Source organism: Dryobates pubescens, chromosome Z (genome assembly GCF_014839835.1).
Source record: "Dryobates pubescens isolate bDryPub1 chromosome Z, bDryPub1.pri, whole genome shotgun sequence".
NCBI lineage: Eukaryota > Metazoa > Chordata > Aves > Piciformes > Picidae > Dryobates > Dryobates pubescens.
This window is the reverse complement of record NC_071657.1, coordinates 106687510-106709693: the sequence shown is the minus strand read 5'-3', so window position 1 is coordinate 106709693 and position 22184 is coordinate 106687510. Positions and strand designations below refer to the sequence as shown.

General features: G+C 41.0%; 1 protein-coding gene across 1 annotated transcript; it reads right to left on the bottom strand.

Annotated features, from left to right (window-relative positions):
- Positions 1-7374: 7374 nt before the first annotated feature.
- Positions 7375-20912, bottom strand: SLC26A3 (solute carrier family 26 member 3). Its single transcript, XM_054177842.1, has 19 exons — positions 20782-20912; positions 19805-19944; positions 19582-19692; positions 19334-19491; positions 18679-18843; positions 17038-17190; positions 16168-16250; positions 14763-14910; positions 14529-14642; positions 14337-14414; positions 13816-13911; positions 12820-12926; positions 12489-12558; positions 12308-12400; positions 10372-10467; positions 9498-9731; positions 8918-8972; positions 8281-8426; positions 7375-7518 (listed from the first exon to the last, which is right to left on the bottom strand). The coding sequence occupies exons 1-19, from the start codon at positions 20910-20912 to the stop codon at positions 7375-7377; spliced, it is 2322 nt and encodes a 773-aa protein (XP_054033817.1).
- Between the last annotated feature and the right edge of the window lie 1272 nt (positions 20913-22184).

The following is a 22184-nucleotide window of genomic DNA, read 5'->3' as shown; positions in this document are numbered from 1 at the left end:
ACCTAGTTTAAATATACTTGAGTTTCTAGCAGCAGTTTCATTTTGCTTAGGCTGAGAAAGTAACATGCAGATTTACAAGGACACCATGTGACAGGCTTTTGTGCAGGGACATGCATCAACCTCATCTATACACTCTTTTGGAAAATAAGACTTTCTGAAATCAGCTACCTGTCAACTAGAGGTCATAAGGAAACAACTCTTCATCGTGGTAGCTTTTAGAAATCAGCAAAGTTGCGTACTTACGTTATCCAGTCTCTTGTGAAGCAGATGAAGGGTTCTAACTTAATTCTGGGTCCACTGCTATTCTTAAAGTTACTGACAAAGAGCTTTTCTGAGAGGGCTGAGGCAGCTGAACAGCAGCCTTTGCTCTATCAAAAAGCACAAAAGGTAAATGTAAGTCATGCTGAGAATAACTTTTTCTACATTTGGGGCACGGGTGATGTATGTGCTATGAACATACTGCCCCCAAAAAATCAGTAGGATCCTTGAATTGTTCAGTGACCTTGGATCAAAAATCTTTGTGAAAAGACATCTTACGTAGGCAGTACTTGGGTCAAAATTCTGTGTCCTGCTTGTATAGGAACACCTAAACCCTTATTTATTAATTGAGTCCTAAGCATACCTGTGTATCTTTGGGTACTGTTGATGCTTTCATATTTACAAAGTTAAAAACCATATGTGTTGGTTGAGACTTTTTGGTAACAGTTTTCTTAATTTGTTTAAGGAGGTTTGGGGTGTATTTGGTTTTTGTTTGTTTGGGTTTTGGTTGGTTGGTTGTTTTTTTTTCTTTACTCAGCTGCAGTTGTTTTACAAAATACTTGATCGTTTCAGTGTGAAGCTGAGAAATGCCATGTATTGCATTTAATTGTATAATTGACAGTCTTAGAAATGGTGAGATATCCTTGGAAATTCTTTGAATTCCTACTTATGTCTTCCTGTTAAGACATTTTAATTTGATTAATGATGTTTAATTTGAATAAATATCCTTGTCTATGGCAGTGATCTTCTTGAGGCTTTGCCAAACAGATCCAAGGTTTGAAGAGAACTCTTGGTGACACTTAAATTTGTCAGCCATTGTAGGTTCTTCTACTAATGATACATAAAAGAATGGAAAGGTATTTGATGATAGCTTGTATCCACCCTAGAATGAATGAAAGGACACTAGCAGATGGCCTCAAAACATCCATGGTTTAGATGCACGTCTGCTAACGCTTTATCTTGGATTCCATCTAAAAGTTTGCTTAGAAGACTATCTGTAACTATGCATGCTTTACAACAAGAGGCTAATTGCATGAACATGTACTTCAGTGCAGTTTAAAAAAAAACCTGTTACCATATAGATTTGTTACCTAGATGTGTGTGGTATTTTCATGCCTTTTAAACAAAGAAAAATGTGAGTAATTTTTTAAAAGTCTGATCAAGGGAATTAGAAAACCTTCCTGGATAGAGTTTCTACTTTTTTTTTTTTTTTTTTTTTTTTACTTACTGCTGTCAATGGAATGTGAAATTCTGTTTGTTAAAAGCTAAAGTGCAAGTAATTTGTATTCATTCCATGTTAGAGTTGCACACATAGCAAGAGAGAAAACAACATCTCCTGTAATATGCAAAGTCACAGTGTTCTCAAAAGCACATTTGTGGATGCTCTCTGGATCAAATCTGAATGCACCTTTCTGTTCTTAAGATATTTTCTGCTCTGTAAAATCAAATGTCTGATTTGTGCCATGTTGCTGCCAAAAGCATGCATCAGAAGGTACTATCAAGCCTAGGGAACTGAAGGAACACAGAGTATTGCATTTACAATGTAAAATTGAATACATGGAGAATACAGTTGGATTTTTCCTGTTCATATATATAGCACTACAGGGTCCAGTGCATCAGAGAAATGTACAAGATTTGTATTAATTTTCATCCTGAATTCATTTCTAAAAGGAAATGTCAGTATTACGCAAGTTGTATTTGCCCTGTTTTTTGTTTTATGGTGTAGAAACAATTCCAAGCAATTGCTAAATCATCTTTGTATAGTAATGGTGCCTTCACATCTGTGAGGTTCTTTGCTGTGTTCAGGTATGTTAAATTCATACAAATTATTTTTACTGAACAGTTTGTAAACTGACCTAGCCACATTTGCTTGGGCAATGTGAGTGAGAATGATGAAATGTAAATCTCCTTTTAGTCTTGGCCATAAGACACAAGGGAATTTAAAAACTTGCAACTCTGAATTGTATCTCCGTGTTTTCTAAATATGGGGCACTAATTTATTGTGTTTTGTTTTGTTTTTCAGTTTTGACTCAGTTTACCAGTACAAGACAATAAAAGATTAAAAAATCCAGCAGAGAAACATAGGTCTGGAAATGTGTGGGTGGTAAATTAGCTCAATCATCTTGAAACTTCATTCACGTAGGAAATTGCAAGTGATTCTTGAGTGCTAATACGACTGATTGTAATACACTTTTCGTTAATGGAAAGAGTGACAGCGTATACAAGTGGTCAGGAATGTTTCTATTTTTATGTAATAGTGTTTCACCAGAAAATTACAGGTTGACTGCTTAAAAAAAAAGAAAATGTGTTATCTTAAATAGATGTGCATGTGTCAGTCAACAAGAGTTTCCTTCAGTTTTATATGTGAAAACCAATGCTTGAATACAGCTCCAAGATAATTGATGGTGATTTATTTACTACATGAAATATAGTAATGTAAGTACTAATGAGAGTTCCAGCACTTGTTATTTGCCCCTCCTGGATCAGGTAAACTTGCAGATATTTTCTTAGGATGCAGAATGGAGCAAATACATCAAGAAGAATGAGTAAAGAAAGGTGTCCACGCTCAGCCCAGGAGAAAAGAATAGAGAACTGTGAGTGACATTTCTTTTTGGTAAGGTGCTTGAAGATAATTTTCCTTAATAGAAATTTAATTTTAAATAGATAAAATTAAGGATTTGCATGTTACAGTGCTCCATGGGGCCCAAGACATTGAATAACTGAGTAACTTGGAATTTTTTGTCTCTACATTTCACACAGGCAATCTCTTCCTTGCAGAGTGAAAACCAAGCTTGAGAGTAGGCTTGAGCATCACAGGCTCTATGGCTTCTGTGTTTTCCGTCTGTCTGTCTGGTTTCAAAATGCCTGTTTAGTTGCTAAGCATCTGCAGTGTGCTATCCTCAGAATATGTGAGGATGAGTTAATGTGAATGTCAGCTCTCCGAAAAGAAGCAGGTATGAAATTTGCCTTTCAGCTTACTCTTGAGTAAAATGCTAAAAAGTACTACATGATAATGCTCTGAGTAGCAGCAGTGCCCAGTGTAGGAGCAATAAATGTCTAATTTTTCAAAGGCCCCTGTCTCAAAAATAAGCCAGTATGTCTCACCAGATACCCCACAACATAGCAAGACGTGCTATGATCTGCATGAGGGTAAACTGTCCAGAGAAAACAGGATTAGAGTAGCAGAGAGTTGAATGCAGAAATAACCAGTACCTGGAGGGAGAAATCACAGAGAGCATCAGAAATACAATACTGGTGTTGTCAACATTAAAAAATAAGGTATAGGGTGATTTAAGAGGATGGCAAGTAGCTAGGAGGGACACGTGATACGGGAGTGTGAGGCTCTGTGGTTAAGGCCTCCTAGGTATCGTGTCCTTTTAAGAAAGGACTTGTACTCTGGAAGTTTTGGAAGGAGGATTTGTATTCTGTGGCACTGCTATGTTAGAAGAGTCACTAGTTTTGAAATTAATTGTTTGACATAGTGCAATTTAGAAAGGAATAATGTTTTCTTAACCAAAAGTCTGTCAGCAAATCCAGTATGATTTTGAAGTGCAATATGTGGTATTCCACCAGACTGACTTGCTTTTGCTAGGGATGTTTGCCTGAGTCTCTGTAAGTGCACCTGAGCACAGGACTGGAAAGAGCATGCTGGGTCACTCCGGATTCTGCTGGTATGATGTGATACCATGATTTTCATAAATATGTTAAGCCTTATCCTAAAAGTAATTTAGGTTTGTTGTTCCACTTATTCTAACTGGAAAGAATGTTCCAGATTCTTAACATTGTAAAAATTAGAAAAAGTCTTCCAATATTTAGCTTATGTTTATGTCTGGTGAGTTTGTGTGGTTTTGTTTGCTTGCTTGTTTTGGTTGTTTGGAATTTTGTTTGATTAGTTTGGTCTGAGGTTTTTTGGTTGGTTGGTTGGTTTTTTTCCTCCTAGGGAAATATTTTTTATCTTCCACAGCTTTTCCTCTCTTAAGTTCAATCCCAGATGTAAGTACCTCTCTTTTTGCCACTCCTCAGATACAGGCTCTCCATTCACAAAGATCCTCATAGCAATTTTCCTCATTAATTGCAGTTTGACTTCATGTTTCTTGAAGCAGAGGGCTCTGAAGAGTATTTAAAGCAAAATCTCCCCTGTGCCTTGCACGGTAGCACTGGTGTCTTCATTCTGCTGGAGAAATCTATTCTAATATAATCTATGCCTTTTTAGGAAGGCTGCATTAGAAGGGCTTTGAGTACGTCTTGATTGTACTTGTTGTCAGGTACAGTTGTGCTGATTGTCTGGCACATGAAACATACATGACTTAGCCAATGAATCTGCTGTGGCATGCTCCAAAAAGCAGTGGGCTAGTACACCATTCATCTGATATCTGTAGAAAGCAGCCTGCAACATCTTGCTGTGATCACCACCATAGGTCACACCTCCCATGCCACCCAGGGAGATCACCCATCACAGAATCACAGCTTGTTACTCATCTGCAAACACATGAGTGTGTTTTCTGAAATCTGAAATTCTCTTCCCGAAGTCATGAAACTCACCTCATTCTTTCTGCATTCAAAGCTTCATCCCTTTAATACGCTTTTCCATCTTGGTCTCATTAGAATCTGTCACATAACTCCAAAAAAGAAAGTATTTAACAGATCGGTGGTCCTTCCATCCTGGTGTTGCCCTTTCAAAGCTCCAAGCTGTCATTTCTTCGTTAGTGTAATCCATCTTCAACTTTCAGTGCCTTTCGTCATCACATCTTCTCCATTGGCATTAACGATTGCCCATGTGGCACAGAACGAAAGGCTTTGTGCAGGTCGAGGGGTGACATATCTGGCATTTCCCTTTGGAAGTTCTGTTTTCTAAATGAAGGTACCAGCTGAACATGGCATATGTGTATGCACCTTCTATAAAACAAAGTGCCATTTTCTCCCAATTATTTATGCCTGGTTTTCCTTCAGATTTTGTTTTCAAGTCCTGCATGCTACAGAGATAAAAATTGTGGTTCTTGTTTATCCAGAACACTTTGTCCTTCCATTCAGCCTTTCTTCGCTACAAGTTTGAATGGACAATTCTGGTCACCTCAGCTTGGTCAAAAATCAAAGCGAGGCTTGAAAACTAAAAGCTCTTGTGATTTCAGACTATTGTTTCTTTCAGATGGTTTCATTTTCCTCTAGGCTGAAGATGTTTATACCTCCAGCACTTGCTATGTTAAATTAAAAGTTCTGTCACTTTGGAGGTTTGGGATTTTTTTCCTTCACAGAATCACAGAAAACGTTTGGTTGGAAGAGACCAACCTGCAACCCAGTTTATAGTCAATCCTAAGCCATGTCCCTAAGTGCCAGGTCCACATGCTGCTTAAACACCTTCAGGGACTGTGACTCTATCACTGCCCTGGGCAGACCATTCCAATGTTTGATAACCCTCTATGTGAAGAAGTATTTCCTAGCATCCAGTCTGAACCTCCCTTGGTGCAGCTTGGAACCATTTCCTCTAGTCCCATTGCTTGACTCTGAGGAGAAGAGGCTGGCCTTCTCCTCACTCCAATCAAGATGTGAAGCAGTTAATCTTCAAACCTTAGACTTCCAGATGGCACTAATTGATGGCAGACTGGGTTGTGCAAATCAGAGTGTCAGAGTAGACTCTTTAAATTAAAGTCCTCTGGGCATCTGTCCAAGATACCTGGGCAATTCAGCCTGCCCACCTGGCAGCTCCACACGTGTAGCTCCACACGTGTAGTTCTGGGGCCAGGGTGTCTGTCCACTCCCTGCAGAACATGTGCTGGGTTTTACTGATTGTGAGCTACCTCAATGGTGAATTGACAAATGCAGCAAGCAATAAAAAATTACCAAAATCATTATTTGTTAGTTTGCTATAAATATATCCTCTCTTGTGCACTTTATACTATTTATTTTCACTCTAAATATATCTTCTCTTGTACACTTTATACCAGCCCAAACCAAATCAATAAATCATGTTTGGATCTGAAAATACTATGTCTTTCCTGAATGATTTTCATGTTTTACAGCAGATACATCATTCTCTGTGTACACTGTGCTCGTGGTAGTGAGCTGAGAACAAGTTTCATGAATCAGTCTACTAACAAACCATCACGAAAACTTCATACAAATTATATACAAGCTGAAGATAAAATACCACTCCTGACTATTAGTCTGTTATAAATTACAAGATTTCAAATATTTATATGTTGTCTAGTAACTGTACATGTCATCTACAAATTGTTAGAATAATGAAGATATATGTACAAGCATATGCAAATGGGGTTAACGTCGCCTGCTTCTTCAGCTCTGTGGATAGGCTGTCAACAAAGTATGAAATAAGAAAATCTGTGTGATTTTAGCCTCCGTGTGTATACATAAAGACATTTCTACACATAAAGGCTTAACAAGCTCAGTCCAAAATTTGGAACATAAGTACATGTAGTAAATCCTTAACGTATTTAAAAAGATTCTTCTGTCTTCATGCTTATCACTGTATCTGCATTTGTCTTCTGTAAGTGCCATTGTTGCTGGAAGATACTCCGTTTAGAACATTAAGTCTAAAATTTTGTTTCTGTTGGCATCTGTAGGAAATAAAAGGAAATAAATGTCACCCTGTGTAAGGAGTTGCCAGGGTAGGTGCTCTCTGGAGAGTGATATGTAAGAATTTGCAACCTTTAAAGTGTGTATGTGGGAAGACAGTGATCTGATATTTTCTCCTTATGGGTTTGTCATGTGCTGGATACTGCCCTTCTCTTTAAGTTCCTGATGAAAGGCTGTGTATGTCCCTTTCTTATCCCCCTCTCCACGCTCTTCTTCTGCCTGAGACATTTATATAAGTGGGACTAATGCTGGTGTCTCTACCACATGAACGTTCTATTGTGAGCTCATCATGGGGGAACTGTGGTGGACAGGTGAGGACATGAGGTAACAGCATGGTGAGATGGCCTTTGCCCACCTTTCTTTGCAGACTCTCAGGGCTCAGAGTAAGGCTTCTGAGCAGAGCCCCATGCATCTTAGTCCTGTGAGGCTTTGCCTTAAGTCAAATCCCATCAATAAGCTGTCTGTATGCTTTTTGCCCTGAGCTGACACAAGAGCTCAGGGATGAAGATGCTTTTGTTATCTGACCTAGCAGTTCCTGCAAGCAGCTTCTGGGGCTGTGTTTCCTATGGTTGTAAGTGCTGCTACTGGAGATAGGAGTCTTACCACGCTCTCTTGGCTGTGCAGTCCATTGCTGGGGATGATGGTGTGGTTGTTGTTGCTACCCTTCTTCTGCAGTGAACACAAGAAGTTGTGGGTTAGGAAATTAATTGCTTCTTTTTTTTTTTCTTTTTTTCACATTGAAAAAAATCTTGCTTTTTAAATCACTGGAACATGCCTGGGAAGTTGACCTGGATGGAAGGAAGCCCTCACTTGTCAGCTCATTATGCCCCTGGCCAGGTCTCTGGGTTAGCACAGAATTGCTAAGTGAGATTAAACTGTTTCTATGTGAGTAGTGTTCTGAGTTTGATACTTTTAAACAGATGTAACATACATGGGATCCTTTCTTATTCTTGATATAAGAACACTCTCTGAAATGCTAACACCACACTTGGTTATAGTAATTTATCTCGACTGCTTTAGCACTCCTTTTGAAAGTGGACAGTCCTGGGAAGCCTACTTGCAAGCAGTGTCAAGTCTGCCTTGCAAGGGCTACTTCAGTCTGTGCAGCAGTCAGTGACAGATGGGTGATGACAGAGGACTGGGACTGGCTCCACACCATGCTCTTCCCAAGGAGGTGGCTTCAAGTGAAGTTCAAGGCCAAGCCAGTCTCCAGTGTAAATTATTCACTCCTTTCACTAGTGGTTTGCCAGACACCTGGACCAGGGTCCATTCTCACTCTCCAAGTTTGAGACAATCTGAGTTAATTATTCATTAATTTCTTTGAGTATAGAGATTGTGTAGGGCGCTTGGCTAGCTATGTAGGGCACTGTTGGGTGGCTGTGAGTAACGTAAAAGCAATAATGTAGTGGAAAATGACAACTGTAGTGTTACCTCAGTGAGCTTTAATTTGGGGGAGCTGGCTATATCCGTTTTTAGCAAAATGTGTAAAACTGCGTCATGAATGGTGAGGAAAAACATGGATGGCTTAATCTCCTCATCAAAAAATGCACATCTCTCCAGTTTGTCCAGGAAACCCTCTGTAAGAGAACAAAATCAAAGCACAAAGTGACTTGCAGGTGTTGAGAATGAAGAAATAGTGTATTCTGAGCGTGTCCACCATGCACAAGGTATATGGCACTGTTTTATTTATTAGAGTGAATGAATTCCTCTTTGCTGATGTGGACAGCCTGGGATATAAATGCCCATCAGTCCTGCTCTGCTTGTTTCCTGGCAGAAGGGAATTTGAGACTTGCTCCTTATTTATTGCCTAACGCAGGCTTGTGTTAGGCATCTTGCAGCCCAGAGCTGTACAACACAGCATACCATAGGTAAAATGAGCTGGTGTGTGTGGTCCCAGCCTTCTGAGGACAGTGTGGAAGGGATGATACCTCTGTTCAGCTGAATCTGTTCACTATCCAAAACTGGAAGATCAAATGAGGGTGGTCCTCTGCAGCCATGCTTGGTGGGGGACAAGGAAGGCAGTGGTATGATATGTTCATGGTAACGTGACAGAAAGACAAGTACTCACCATGTGCCCCTGCAATGTAAATGTCAATGTCGATCCGGATAAATTCTTTCAAAGTCTGTTGAACCAGAAATACAGACCATTGAGATGTTGCTATTTTTGCTGATAACAACCATTATGGTGACTAGCCACAGCAAATACACAAACCACTTTAAGATATTTAAGGTGGCAAGCAGCTCTCAAGTCAAACTCCCCTGTACCTAGAGGCAGAATAGTATTTTCACATGGCTGCAGACAGGGATGACTGATACCTTTGAAAAGGGGCAGCATTAAAAAAATGAAAAAGATGACCTTTCAAAAGCTGTACAGCTTTATTGTTCCTACTTGACACATGATGGAACAAAAACTCCAAAATCTTCAGGGGAGATTTTTGTATCTGTGAATTTGAGCAGAACTACAGTTCCCACTGACAGGCGGGGAGTTTAGTTTCTCTGTAAATATGAGGTTCACATTACCCCACTCCTCAAGCCTGTCAAGGTCCCTCTGGATGCCATCCCTTCCCTTAAGTGTATCCCTTGAGTGTAACTGCATTCATATGTTCTTCTTTCATGTGATCACTGTTTGTCTTGTTAATTACAATTACCTTTTGGAGGACTCTCATGGCAGAAAAGTCGAGGAAGGACACTGATGAGAAATCCAGAATAATGCTGTGGATGTTGACCTGAGGCACAGTGATGCCAGGGGGGAGGTCAGCACCCCAGTTGATCTGAATAGGCAAGTCTGTCATGTTGGTGGGCTGGTCCAGCTCCTCTATCCTGTTGTTGTCTAGTTCTTCATCTGACTCGTGCATATGATTAGCCATGCAAATCAAGCCTTTCTGTGTTGACAGAGAAATGTGTTACAATTAATACTCCTTTTCAAGATCCAGCCAGTGTGGTAGTGCATCTTAGGCATGGGTGAGAGTGGTGGCAGTGCAAAGCTGATGTACCCATGAGATGGAGCAGGACCCACCTGTGCTTCACATTAGAAGAATTTCTGTCTCTCTCTTGTCTGAAGGAGTCTGGAAATGTTATCTTTCCTATCATCAATCATTTAGTCATCATAATAATCAGTTAATAATGGACTTTTATTGTTCCCAAAAGTCAGCTGTCAGATACACTTTAATTCAGTAATTTTGGAACAAGTGAACAAAAAGCACATAGGATTTTGGCTGGGAGAAAACCAGCTTTATCCTACCATTAACGCAGGATGAACATTGCCTCTGTGGGATCTGATTGTGCCACTTGATGCTCAGTAAAGCTCCAGTGGACAGATACAAACTGCCCATGGCAAAGCTGTAGGTCTTTAACTGTGAGAGTCATTTAAAATCTTTTTATATATGCTTTTATATCATGAAGTAGCAACTTGTGGAATAGTAGATCTAATTAGGACAGGAGGCTGTGAATCACCTCTTTGCCATGTCAAGCCAGCGACCTGGTTGTTTAATCCCCCACCCCAGGTGGTGTTGCTTTACATACGGGTGTCACTTGCAGCTCTCCTTTCTTCAACATCTTTCTGATCTTCCTCAGAGCTTTATTGCGTTTCCTCAGTACTCTCAGTGGGTTGAAGCCAACCTGCAGAAACAGCACTTTGAAACCAACAGTGACACCAGGGGAAGGATACAGCATCTGATGTGAGTTTTCTTTTGTCATGATGAACATAGGCTGGACTTGATGTGGCCTACCACTTTTCATCAGTTCAAACAAGGTCTCTGTTTCTTGTTTGGAAAGATAACTACAGGTATGACTACAAACCAGGAAGGCCTATCTGTATTAACTTTTGGACTCCAGCATGGACAGCATTATAGCAGTGACAATGCTATAGCACAAGCTAGTAACTCAAGCGGGCTGGTACAGTCCTGGCTATCCCAAAGCATGTCTTCATTGTTAGATGGCCACCCAAATGACTGAGATTAGAGAGCTCAAATATACTAACTGCTCTGTGTCACCTGACTGCAGTGTGTGTCACATACACCTGGCTTTGTTTCTTGATCATGCTGGCTGTGTGTGTCTCTTGAACCTTTTAAACAAAATTAGGTGATAGGTGTATTAGGCTAAAAAGGGTTTCAAATTCACTAAATTCCTGCAAGTCTTCTGCCTTGTCTATCTAGTGGCTGCAGGAGAGAGATGTTAGAATTACCCATGTTTGTAAAGAAAGAGTGGAGTGAGCACCAACACTCACTAAAAAAACCCTTCAGGCTCTTCTGAAGTGAAATCCAAGCACACAGAGAACCAAAAATGCCAGATTCCCTAGATTCTCTGCCAGTTTCAGTCCCTCATGTGAAGAATGAACCAATTGCCAATGCCTAAGTAGCCACTTGTTACAGTTAGAAGGGGGAACTTTAGCCTAGTCCCTGAGTGCGAAGGCTGAAAGTGAGATAAATTACCATTGGATGCAAAAGGAAAATAATGATAAGGTCCATATAATTCATTAGATTGCTAGTGGGAATATAGAGAAGAGGCATAAACAGTTCTCTCTTCTTTTTCTCTTGCTTCTGCTTGCAACTTTCCTCTCTCCCTCTCCCATGGCCTTGCCAGGGGTATCTCTGTTTTGACTACTGTGTGAGGTAACAGGAAGAAGGGAGGGAGTGGGGGAGGAGGTGAACGGGTCCTCTGGATCCATCCAGGGGTGTCTGAGGAGTTTGTGTTGTTTATAAATTGTAAATATATAGATATAGTACATATACTGTATATTTTGTACATACTCATTGTGTTTCATATTTCTAGATTGTAGTTTGCTTGTAAATATAGCTTCATTTGCTTCCACCCCAAACTGAGCTGGTCTGGTGATTTTTTAATTTTGGGGGTAGCCTCTCCAAATTAGTTGGGGGGTAATTTCAGCCCACCACACCACTGCTTATCAACTCCCCTCTAAGAGCAGCAGGAAGCAAAAGTTATGGGTGCAGATTTGGTGCAGCCTGGGGATGGTGGGTCTCTCTGGCATGGTGAGGGCTCAGTGGTCCTGATGCTTTGTATTGATTACGGAAAGAGCAGCTGCTTTCACCTAGTTTGTCATAGAAGATACTAAGATCTCTCTGATAGTGTGATTGCATTTGGCATTTCTTCTAACTGTGTGATTATGTTCTTTGTGGCAGGATGAGTAAACTAGCATTTATTGGGTGTAAATAATGCCAGCGCTAATAAAATAAAACATTTGTGCTATTTTCTTCTAAAGGAATTAAAATTCTTGTATACACTGTTATGGCTTAAGTTCAGCATGAGCTAGGCTGTTCTTTTTCTTAAGAGTTGTGTATGTACATATGGGATTACAGTAGGGACAACAATATTTGAATAATTCATGAAAATTTAAATTTTGAACCATGGACTGGTTGCATATAATAATTATTGTGAAATTGTATTCACCTTAATGTGTCATGCAGTTCATGTGCTCAGAACAACAACCCCAGACACTTACAGCAGTGATGAGTTTCTCTCTGAAGAATTCAATATTAGCAAAGAAGATAGGAGATGAGCATCTGAAAATCTTCACTCCCTCAGGCTCATAAATCTGTACAATGAAGCAAAAGTGTCACTAACAACATCTGTTATAGAAACAGAAATGCAGCAGATAATAAGAGAATCACAACATTTCTTACATCGGTGTAGTCCTTCTTGTTTCTGTAGATGTTACTTCTCCCAACATTAGCCAAAACTGTGCAACTTGGACTGTGAACAAACACACACACACTTATTTGTACCCGATACTGAAGTCTGGTGGAAGGGAAGGATCAGAGAAAGCAACCTCAGCTGTAGTGGTAGACTGAAGTGGGACCCCACATCTAAGGGTCTAATTCTGTACATTATTTTTCTATACATAGTTGCTGGTCAGACAGAGGCATGAAGCTATTGGCTTTCTCTGTACAAGGGAAGTTAGTTTATAACAGGAAGCCCTGAGATAGCTTATCATTATGTCCAACAAATACTCACATCTGGGAGCGGATCACCACAGTCAGCAGCTGGAATGCCACAGCGGTTGCTAGCCCTATATCCAGGCCAAGAAGAACAGCAGATAAGAAGGTCGCCACCCATATAACCTGCAACAAGCAGGTGGATGGCAAAAGTTATGAGCATGTCAAGGACCTGGGTCATGAGCCCAGAGTGGAAGCAGCTGCAGGTCTCAGATCTGCTCCAGGCTGTCCATCTACCTTTGTTGCAGGGTGTCACGTTTCCTACATTTTTTCTTGTAAAACAGGGCTATACTCACTGACTAGCACCAGGGAGTGTTTATAAGGATGGCAATACAATAAAGGTTTAGAATAACAAAGGTGTGGATCATTAATAGGTAGTTCACTAAATCCTTAACAAAAGTCCAGCAGAAACACAAGGTTATGCATGAATCAGGGTCCCAGTAAAGCCAAGAGTTGTAAATGTGCGAGTGTTAGTGCTGTGAATGTATGCAACAGATAAGCACAAGTGACTAGTAATTCTGAATATTTTTTAACCATAGATCTCAAAGCATTTTCATGTGGCAAATAACTGTTTGGTAGTTGGGAAAAGTGAAGCCTGGAACTGCTTAGGAATACAAGGAACTGACTGATGAGAAAGTCAAGAGCCTAAATTTTCTGGGTGTCCTCCATTCAGCAGCTTGTTTGGTCTGGTCTGGTCTGTTCTATATTATGCTATGCTATGCTATGCTATGCTATGCTATGCTATGCTATGCTATGCTATGCTATGCTATGCTATGCTATGCTATGCTATGCTATTCTAACAGATTTTGATGAAATAGATGAAAATGAAATTAGGAGAGAGAATTGACTGAAAATGCCTGCAACAAAATGGAAAACATGAGCAAAGTGTATATGAGTAACAAAGGCACGCCACTATTGCATTTTCCATGCAGCGAATAAGGCTCTGAGTGAATTTGCACAATAGATGCCTTTTCCAGAGTGCATCATTCCTGAATGCTTGTGGGACTCAACTTACACAGTCATACTTATCCTTTCTCCATAGGATGCCTATTTCCTTGAACTGCATGAGCATTCCTTTCAGGTTGCCAAGAGCCAGAGATGCGAGGACTGACTGTTAAAAAGACCAAAATACATGTTGAGTTTTAAAGCAACCAAAGCAAATGTTGAACATTAAGATTTAAAAGATTATACAAACAGGGCCAAAGTGCAGCTGAAAGGCCAGGGAGCACCTCCCATTGTATCACTGCTGCTGGAATATTGCCAGCTATGGTGCAGTGCAGGTGTCTGATGTGAAGCTGCAAATTCCAGTATTTTTTTTGCACCTAAAAGCTGGTGCTGTGATGCTTGCTATTTGGGGACTTGTGTTCCTTTTGAGGAGCCACCTTTAGTGGTCCTCTGTTCATGATCTGGGAAGAAGAGCCAACCTTGCAAAACCCTGTTTGGCTCCCACTGAAGCCCATAAACACTCCCAGTGACTCCTAGATCAGCCTTGCCTTTGACAAGCAGAAGGAAGTACTGGGTGAAATGAGTGAATACCTTCTGTAATGGTGCCAGGAGAAACCCAATGGCCAAGATCACAATCAAGACAATTACAGCTGAGATAATACCAGCAATCTGCATGAGAAAACAATTCCAACAAAAATAAGTTCCCGCAGGCATTATGGTCAGCTAGGGAAAAAAAGAGAGCTTCCTTGCTTTAAATACCATCATGATTGTTGTCTTTTGTACCTGTGTTTTGCCCCCTGTGCTCTCCTGCACACCTGATCTTGACAGAGCAGTGCTGGAAGCAAATCCTTTGAACGATCCACAAACTATATTACCCAGTCCAAAAGCAATGAGTTCCTGAAATAAAAACAGAAGAGGTTGTTCTTAAAAGCCAGTTCATGACAGTTATTCCAAAGGCTAAGTGTCTTGTTTCCTATTGACAAATGCACTGTTGTGATTTCTGTGGGTTTTGCCTACCTGGTTTCCATCTATTGTGTAGTCATGCTTGATGGAATACACTTTAGCCACGGAGAAGGCTACTGCAAATCCAACAATTGCAATGGAAATGCTGTCACCAATGCACTTTTGGAGGATATGTGCATCAGGTGCAACTGGTGCATGAAATCTAAAAGACATGAAATCTAGTCGTTAAGGATATGCCTGAGACAAATTGTCCAGCAAGTGAGCAAGTCAGTCGTCCCCTCATATTGAGCACTTTGGAGAGATAAAACACAGAACTGCAGGTCTGAAGCCTACAAAACTTTGAGGGGTTTTTAACTGGGACCAGGACCCTTAATTCACACTCGTCTCAGCCTGTGTCTCAGCAAGTTCTCATTTACTTGGCCAGGACCAGCCACTGCTTATTTTATTTGAAGTGCATGCACAGTTCTGCCTTCTAGTTACACATAGATGTAAGAGCTGACATGGTGCTTGCATGGGGAGTTTGCACACAGAAGGATTAATCATGACCAAAAAATGTGATTCGTTGGAACCCTTTAGACAGCTAAACAAGTATTCACTAAATCAGGTAGTTTCTCAGGATATCTATCTGCTAGATGCTTTAGCTTTATAATTTCCTGTCGCTTCCCCTCCCTTTTGTCTTTTGCAGAATCTGGAGAGAATGCCTCTCTCTGGATTGTTTTTGGTTTTGTTTTTACCCCATTTTTTGTTATTTTTTTTCCACTTTATTCAGTGAACAGAAATACGGAGAACAGAAATTTTCAAACAAAAATAGCTGTTCCTCTGAAAATTTCACCCACTAACACCCTGGGACTGCCTTCCAGAAGCAATTGAGAGAACCCTGGTGAGTAAATGGCTGCAGTATGCTGTTTTCTTCCCTCATTTTTAACTCAATGTGTGCCTATTGATTCTGGAATAGCTGGATCTACTCTATATATGGATGTATTCTCTCTATGTGGATATATACTTTCTATATGGACATGCTCCTGGAGGAGCAGACATTGAGTCCTCTGGAGGATAATGGTACCTGGGGAGATGCTGGCAGATGGCCATGGGACCAGGCAGAACTGTGCAGTGTTCTTCATGGGCATGATAGTGGCTGCTGAACCATGTATGTACTTCAAGTGAAATGGAGGCATTCAGGACCTAGTAGCTCAGTAAAAGGGACAAACTGCTCAAGAGCTGTCTTAGCAAGTGAAGCATGCAATTATTTCGTGTCACAGTGTATTCACAGTGTATTCACAGTGTCACAGTGAGCAAATTTCACCAGTTGAAAGTGTGTCCTCATATTGTCAAGAGCAAAATGTTTACCTACTGAAAGAAGATGAAGCAGATTAATCAGAAACATAGCTGAACTGATTAAAGAATGACAAACTAGAGAGAACATTTTGCTTCACTGGTGAATTTTAAGTAAACCACTCACCCTTCCTCTAGTTTTCCAACAACAGCTACATTAAATTTTTCTTCAAAGTTAAGGAAATAAGAGAGCAGTGCTGCTAAGACTGTCTGAAAGATAATAAACCCCACATCCATTAGGCACATTCGAGCAAGAATATGAAGAAACTATTAAAGACCATTACCTTCCCTCTCCCACACACACTTCTAGTCTCATCACTAGCAGCAGATTTAAGCCCCAAGTCTGCACATCCCTTTGCTGTTCAGATGGCATTCCTGAATCACCTTATAGGTGTGAGTTCATATTAATAAATCACACAATATATATCAGAATATCTCACTAACAACAGAGACATCCCACCCCATAAACTGTGTGGTTTATAACAAAGTGTTCTAATAACTCTTGAGAAAAAATCTACTTGCACTATTTGCACCTATAGCAACAGTCTCCAGAACTTTAGGAAATTGCTGCCTGTGTGAGGCTTCCCCCACACCAGTGCTGCTCAGGGAGGTAAAGGAGGCAAAACCCTTTGCTGGAGGGCAAAGCTGTTTTGTGCTTGCCACAGATATCCAGGGCTTTAGTAGCTGCTTGCAGCTATCGTACAGAGGGGGTCCAGCTGTGGCATTACAGCCATCTGAGGGATTACAGCCAGCTGCTGTCAGAGCCAATGTTGTCCAAGGAAAAAAAAAAAAATTTCTATACATCCTACTCACTACAGATGTATTCAGTTAAGGACAGCAAAATGGAGATAAAACATCTCACAACAGCTCATGAACACTGACACTTTATAGGTAAAATGATAACCCATCATTTAATGCAGAACAGAAGAAATAGTCAAACCCCTGCTGCCTTTGTCACTATAATGATACAGCAATTGCAAAGAGAAGTGACCATTACCACAAGGAGTTCAATTGGGATGGGAGTTGGTAACTTTTCTTTGAATCGATCATTCATTTCTTTCACCACGAACACAATAAGCAAAACTACAAGGGATGTGACAAGGTCAGCGATGTTTGTGTTTGTGATCTGGCTGAAAATACTCTCCAGAGTCTGCAAAATCAGGAAGAAAAATATGGTGCTTTAGAAAGAGTAGTTTCCTGGCACAGTAGTACTATCCCTTTCCAGTAGGGCCTGTATCAGAACTGCTCTAAGGATAATGGAAATTGGAAATTATTCCTTCCCTGCGTGATGCAGATTGCAAGCCCCAATGACTGTACATGTGCATTATACAAACAACAAAAGCAGACATGAAAGACTCTTTCCACTGGATCTTGAACCCACTCATCCTGGCCTCCCCCTGAGAGAGGGTCAAAACAACACACAACAGGAATAGGATAGGAAATGTAAGATAGGAAACAAGAGCAATGGAATTACTGAGCAGTGCCTCTCTCTGCTCTTTCTTCCAATCTTCTCCCTCCTCTTTTCACATCCAACAGACCTTACTTATTCACATCCAGATTAAATATATATCATATCAGTCCAATAAAAATTAATAATTAAATGCTTGAGACAAAGCTTAGCACTTGATTAAAATGTACCACACAATAGGAATGATCGAAAATATTATCTAGTTTGCTTAATGGGGTGTAACTTGCTGTTTGGTAATCACAGAAGCACTAAGGCTGGAAAAGACCTTTAAGATCATTGAGTCCAAATGTAACCTAACTGCCATGACCACTAAACCATATCCTGAAGCACCACATCTACACGCCTCTTGAACACCACCAGAAATGGTGTCTCTACCACCTCCCTGGACAGCCTCTTCCAATGCCTTACTGCTCTATCAGTGAAGAGGTTTTTCCCAATGGCCAATCTAAACCTCCCCTGGCACAATTTAAACCCATTTCCTCTTGTGCTGTCACTAGCTACTTGGGAAAATAGACCAGCACTAGCCTCACTACAACCTCCTTTCAGGCATTTGTAGAGAGCAAGATGATGTCCCCTTAGCCTTCTCTTCTCCAGACTAAACAACCCTAGGTCCCTCATCTACTTCTCATGTGACATGCCCTCCAAACCCCTCACCAGCCTTGTTGCTCTTCTCTGTACATGCTTCAGGACCTCAATGTCATTCCTTTACTGTGGTGCCCAGAACTGACAGTGTACTCAATCTGTGGCCTTACCAGGGCCAAGTACAGGAGCACAATCACTTTCCTATTCCTGCTGGACACACTGGTTTTGATACAAACCAGGATGCCTTGGGCCGCCTTGGCCACCTGGTCACACTGCTGGCTCATGTTTAGCTGGCCATCCACCAGCGCCCCCAGATCCTCTTCAGCTGGGCTGCTTTCCAGCCACTCCTCAGCCTGTTTGGGGTTGTTGTGACCAAACTGCAGAACCCAGCACTGTTGACTTCAGCCCATGGATTTAACCTGTCCAGATTGGTTATATACTAATAACCCATATTTTATATTTTTCTTTCGTGTTTCCTCCTGCTTGGCTGTTTTTATGCTGAGTTCTGTCATTACTGCCTTGTGACACAGTCAGATAAGCATCACAGGTTTCAATGCCATTATCAAATAATGAACAATTAGCACTTACATAGATTATGCCAAGAGGTGTATTAAATCCAGGCACGGGTAGCTGAAGCATGAATTTCAGCTGAGACACCAGAACGTGGATAGCCGCAGCAGTGGTGAAACCACTGATTAATGATTGTGATAGATAAATAACAATGAATCCAAACTGGAGAATTCCCAGAAGCAACTGAAATTCAAAATGACTGTACATCAGTGGGATTCATTTGTGCTTTTAAGCAATCTCTGCAACAAAGAGAACCACAGTTAATGGAGACAGAGATTTTCATCTAATCCCATACATCCAGGAATTAAGGAATACTGCCACCAGATTATGAGACAGAGCTTCTATTCCCCTTGGTGTGTCTGCATCACTGCCATTACTCCCACAGCTTTTTTTCTGTTCAGCAGATGGTTTTTTTTTCTGTAGGTTGGGTGCTCCTGTATAAGCTACAGGCTCAGGTCTGGGAAAAACCAGAAATTTCACAGCATGGATCACTGGCTGGTCACTGGAGAAGGGTGGATGTCTCCTAATCAGTGAGCCAAAGTCAGTTACATGGGAAGGTGAAGTGAATTACTTTGGTGACTTCACTAGCAGGAAACAAAAGGGAAGGCCAGTCCACTATCCATCTATTCATAGACAGACACATGTAGGCACACACACACATATGTTTACTAACCTGAAAAACTCCAGAAAGGAAGGTTACAGATGCAGCCACTGTCACCCTCATTTCATTTATTGCTGACATATTCATGGGAATGCCATTTTCAGTCATGTTATCAGGGACTAGCCTAACAACGACTCCACCCACCATCAAGCTCAGCACTGGAAAGGGACCTGAACAGCGCAAGGCATTTATTAGTGATCTGAAGGGGCACTAAGTACTTCTTCACCAGTGGGAAGGGCAGTAAGTGTACCTAAACTTACCCACTGAGATATGTCTAGATGTGCCAAAGATAAAATAGACCAGAACAGGGAAAAATACTGCATAGAGTCCATAACTGGGTGGGACATTAACCAGCAAAGCAAAGGCGAGACCTGCAAGGGCAGAGACCCACAGAAGGAAATGAGCATATTACAGGCTGAAGCCAGCAGTCCCTTTGCACCTGGCCTACCAGGCTGTGTCAGAGCACATGTTTTGTAGAAGTACCTTGCAGGATAGCTACGAGCCCTGTGTTGATGCCGGAGACGATGTCACTCAGGATCCACTCCCTGAAGTGGTATGCTGGCAGCCATGAGGTAATAGGAAACAAACGCAAGGCAATTTTTTTGACCCTTTGTGGGGAGCAGCTGTAAAGACACAATGCAGAGCTCTGTCAGTGAACAGCTTAGCTGAGTTGTAGCCTGTCTTCAGAGAGAAAATGAAGAAAGATTCAGGTTCAGACTGCCAGAGGTCGAAATCTGAGTCAATCTGATCAACCTGCTCTGCCAGATGTGCTTCAAGGAGTAGATGGTAGCGTCTAGAGGTCCTTTCCAACCAACATTTTCATAGAATCATAAAATCATAGAATGGTTTGGATTGGAAAGGACATTTACAGGTCATTTAGTCCAACTCCTCAGCAGTGAGGAGGGACATTCTTCAACTAGATGAAATGGCAAAGAACCCCACCCAACTTGACTCTGAAATTCAGTTGCCAGAGATGGGGCTTCTATCATCTCTCTGAGCAACCTGTTTCACCATCCTCATTGTAAAAAATTTCTCCATTAAACACAGTCTAAATCTACTCTCTCAGTTTATAGCTAGTACTGTTTGTCCTATCACTGCCAGTGTCCCCAGGAAAAGAGGAACTGCCTAGAATACAATTGTAGAAAGACTTGTAAGTGTAATAGCAGCTAGAATTCTTTAGAAAAATATGACATTGCATTTGGTCAACAAGTTTTCATTTGCTTTGTTGGAATCATATCTGTCCTGGGTGGAAGTTGTCAGTAGGGAGTTACATAGAATACATAGAATAAACCAGGTTGGAAGAGACCTTCAAGATCATCGTGTCCAACCCATCAACCAATCCAACACCACCCAAACAACTAACCCACAGCACCAAGCAAGGAGTTCATGTTGTCTGAGAGCAGCAGTGTAGGCTGTTTATCAAATACAGATTATAAATAAATAAATAAATATTTCCTTACCGAAAATATAGTTTCACATGATCCCAAAAGGTTTTATGGTATCTGTGCAATTTCTTATGCTCTTCATTGAACAAATTCTCTGAGTACACAGGTCTGGCTACAACATAGTGGTTGCCCACAGGTTCAACCATTTCTCATGAAATATCAGGTGAGGATAGCCACTTGTGTGTCCTTCTCTGTGGTCTTAGTCACTTAAAAGCCTACAATAAAGAACGGGGTTAGCTCCTTACATACTGTGGGGCAGATATCCATGATGGGTATGATGGGTAGTGTTGGTGAGTGAGCTTCAAACTGAGCATTACCACCTTTGAAGATCAAAAGAAAGATGACTGGGACACCTGCTTCACTTTGCCAAGGTGTTCTCCTGCCCTGCTCCTCCTTCCACTGAAGGGCAGTGTTTTGCTGGAGCATGAAGTATTTCTTTCTAAAGATGCAGCCAAAAAGTGGACAAGACAGATTTTCATCTTCTCTTGGACTTGGAGACAGGGCTGAATGTTTTTTCTCAGGTCTGATGAAGAGGTTAGGCTCAGTAGTGAAAAAGCATGGTATTTCTGTTTGTAGAGAGTTTTGTAAGATTTATTTCCACAGGTTATCTGAATTGCTTCTCCTCTATTTCATTGCAACAGTTGTTGCAATGTCTGACCTAAATACTGTTTTCTGCCTTGTCCCAAAATTCATTTGCATGTTTGTGCTGAATAGAAACTGTCCTTGGTCACTCCAGCAGTGACCCCTCGAGCTGAAATTGCACATGTGAAGGTTCAAGATTTGTTTCACACAATACCACTGGGTGTTATGCAGCAGTTGGTGCCATCACCCTGCTGCCCACTGTGCCGTTACATTTCTCTCTATGCCTCACATTCCTGCCACATTAAATTCACCTAAATAAATTTTTGTCTCTGTTACAATCACCATTAAATATTTAATAGAGTACTAGTACTAGTCTTAGGAGCTGTGGAACTTGCTCTGGGTAACTGCAGTTGGACTTCCAGCTGTAATGAATCTATTCTGTCATAGTCTGTCTTCTCTTGACTCAGATTTAAAGATTTATTGTAAGAAGCAAAAAGTCTTTAGTGACACTGATAATAGAGAACTTTTCTTTGTTTTCTCTCCCTCAGTGCAAAAATGCTCCTTGGCACCTTGGTGCATGCTGCTGGTCTTGTGACAGATGGACCACCAACACTAGTTCCTTGCTAAGGTTTATCATCTGACTTCTGCAGAAGTAGCCTACATACATTTCTCATTTGGACTTATGTGTACTCAATATTTGGAGATATTACAGAGCAGATTTTAAAGTGGCACTAAGCAGTTTGCGTAGTTATGAATAGATGAAAAGCTATTTATCTATGATAATTTCAGCATTAATATGTGAGTCCCATCCTGAAACTTTGCTACAGCTCAGGGCC

Excerpts from the sequence above, each read along its gene's own strand:
- SLC26A3 (XM_054177842.1), bottom strand. The coding sequence starts at position 20,912 with ATGGTTGAACCTGTGGGCAACCACTATGTTGTAGCCAGACCTGTGTAC. Across the intron at positions 18,844-19,333 it reads TCCTTTCTGGAGTTTTTCAG|TTGCTTCTGGGAATTCTCCA; the intron begins GTTAGTAAACAT and ends TTTGAATTTCAG. Across the intron at positions 7,519-8,280 it reads CCAAATTAAAGCTCACTGAG|AAGAAGGGTAGCAACAACAA; the intron begins GTAACACTACAG and ends TGTTCACTGCAG.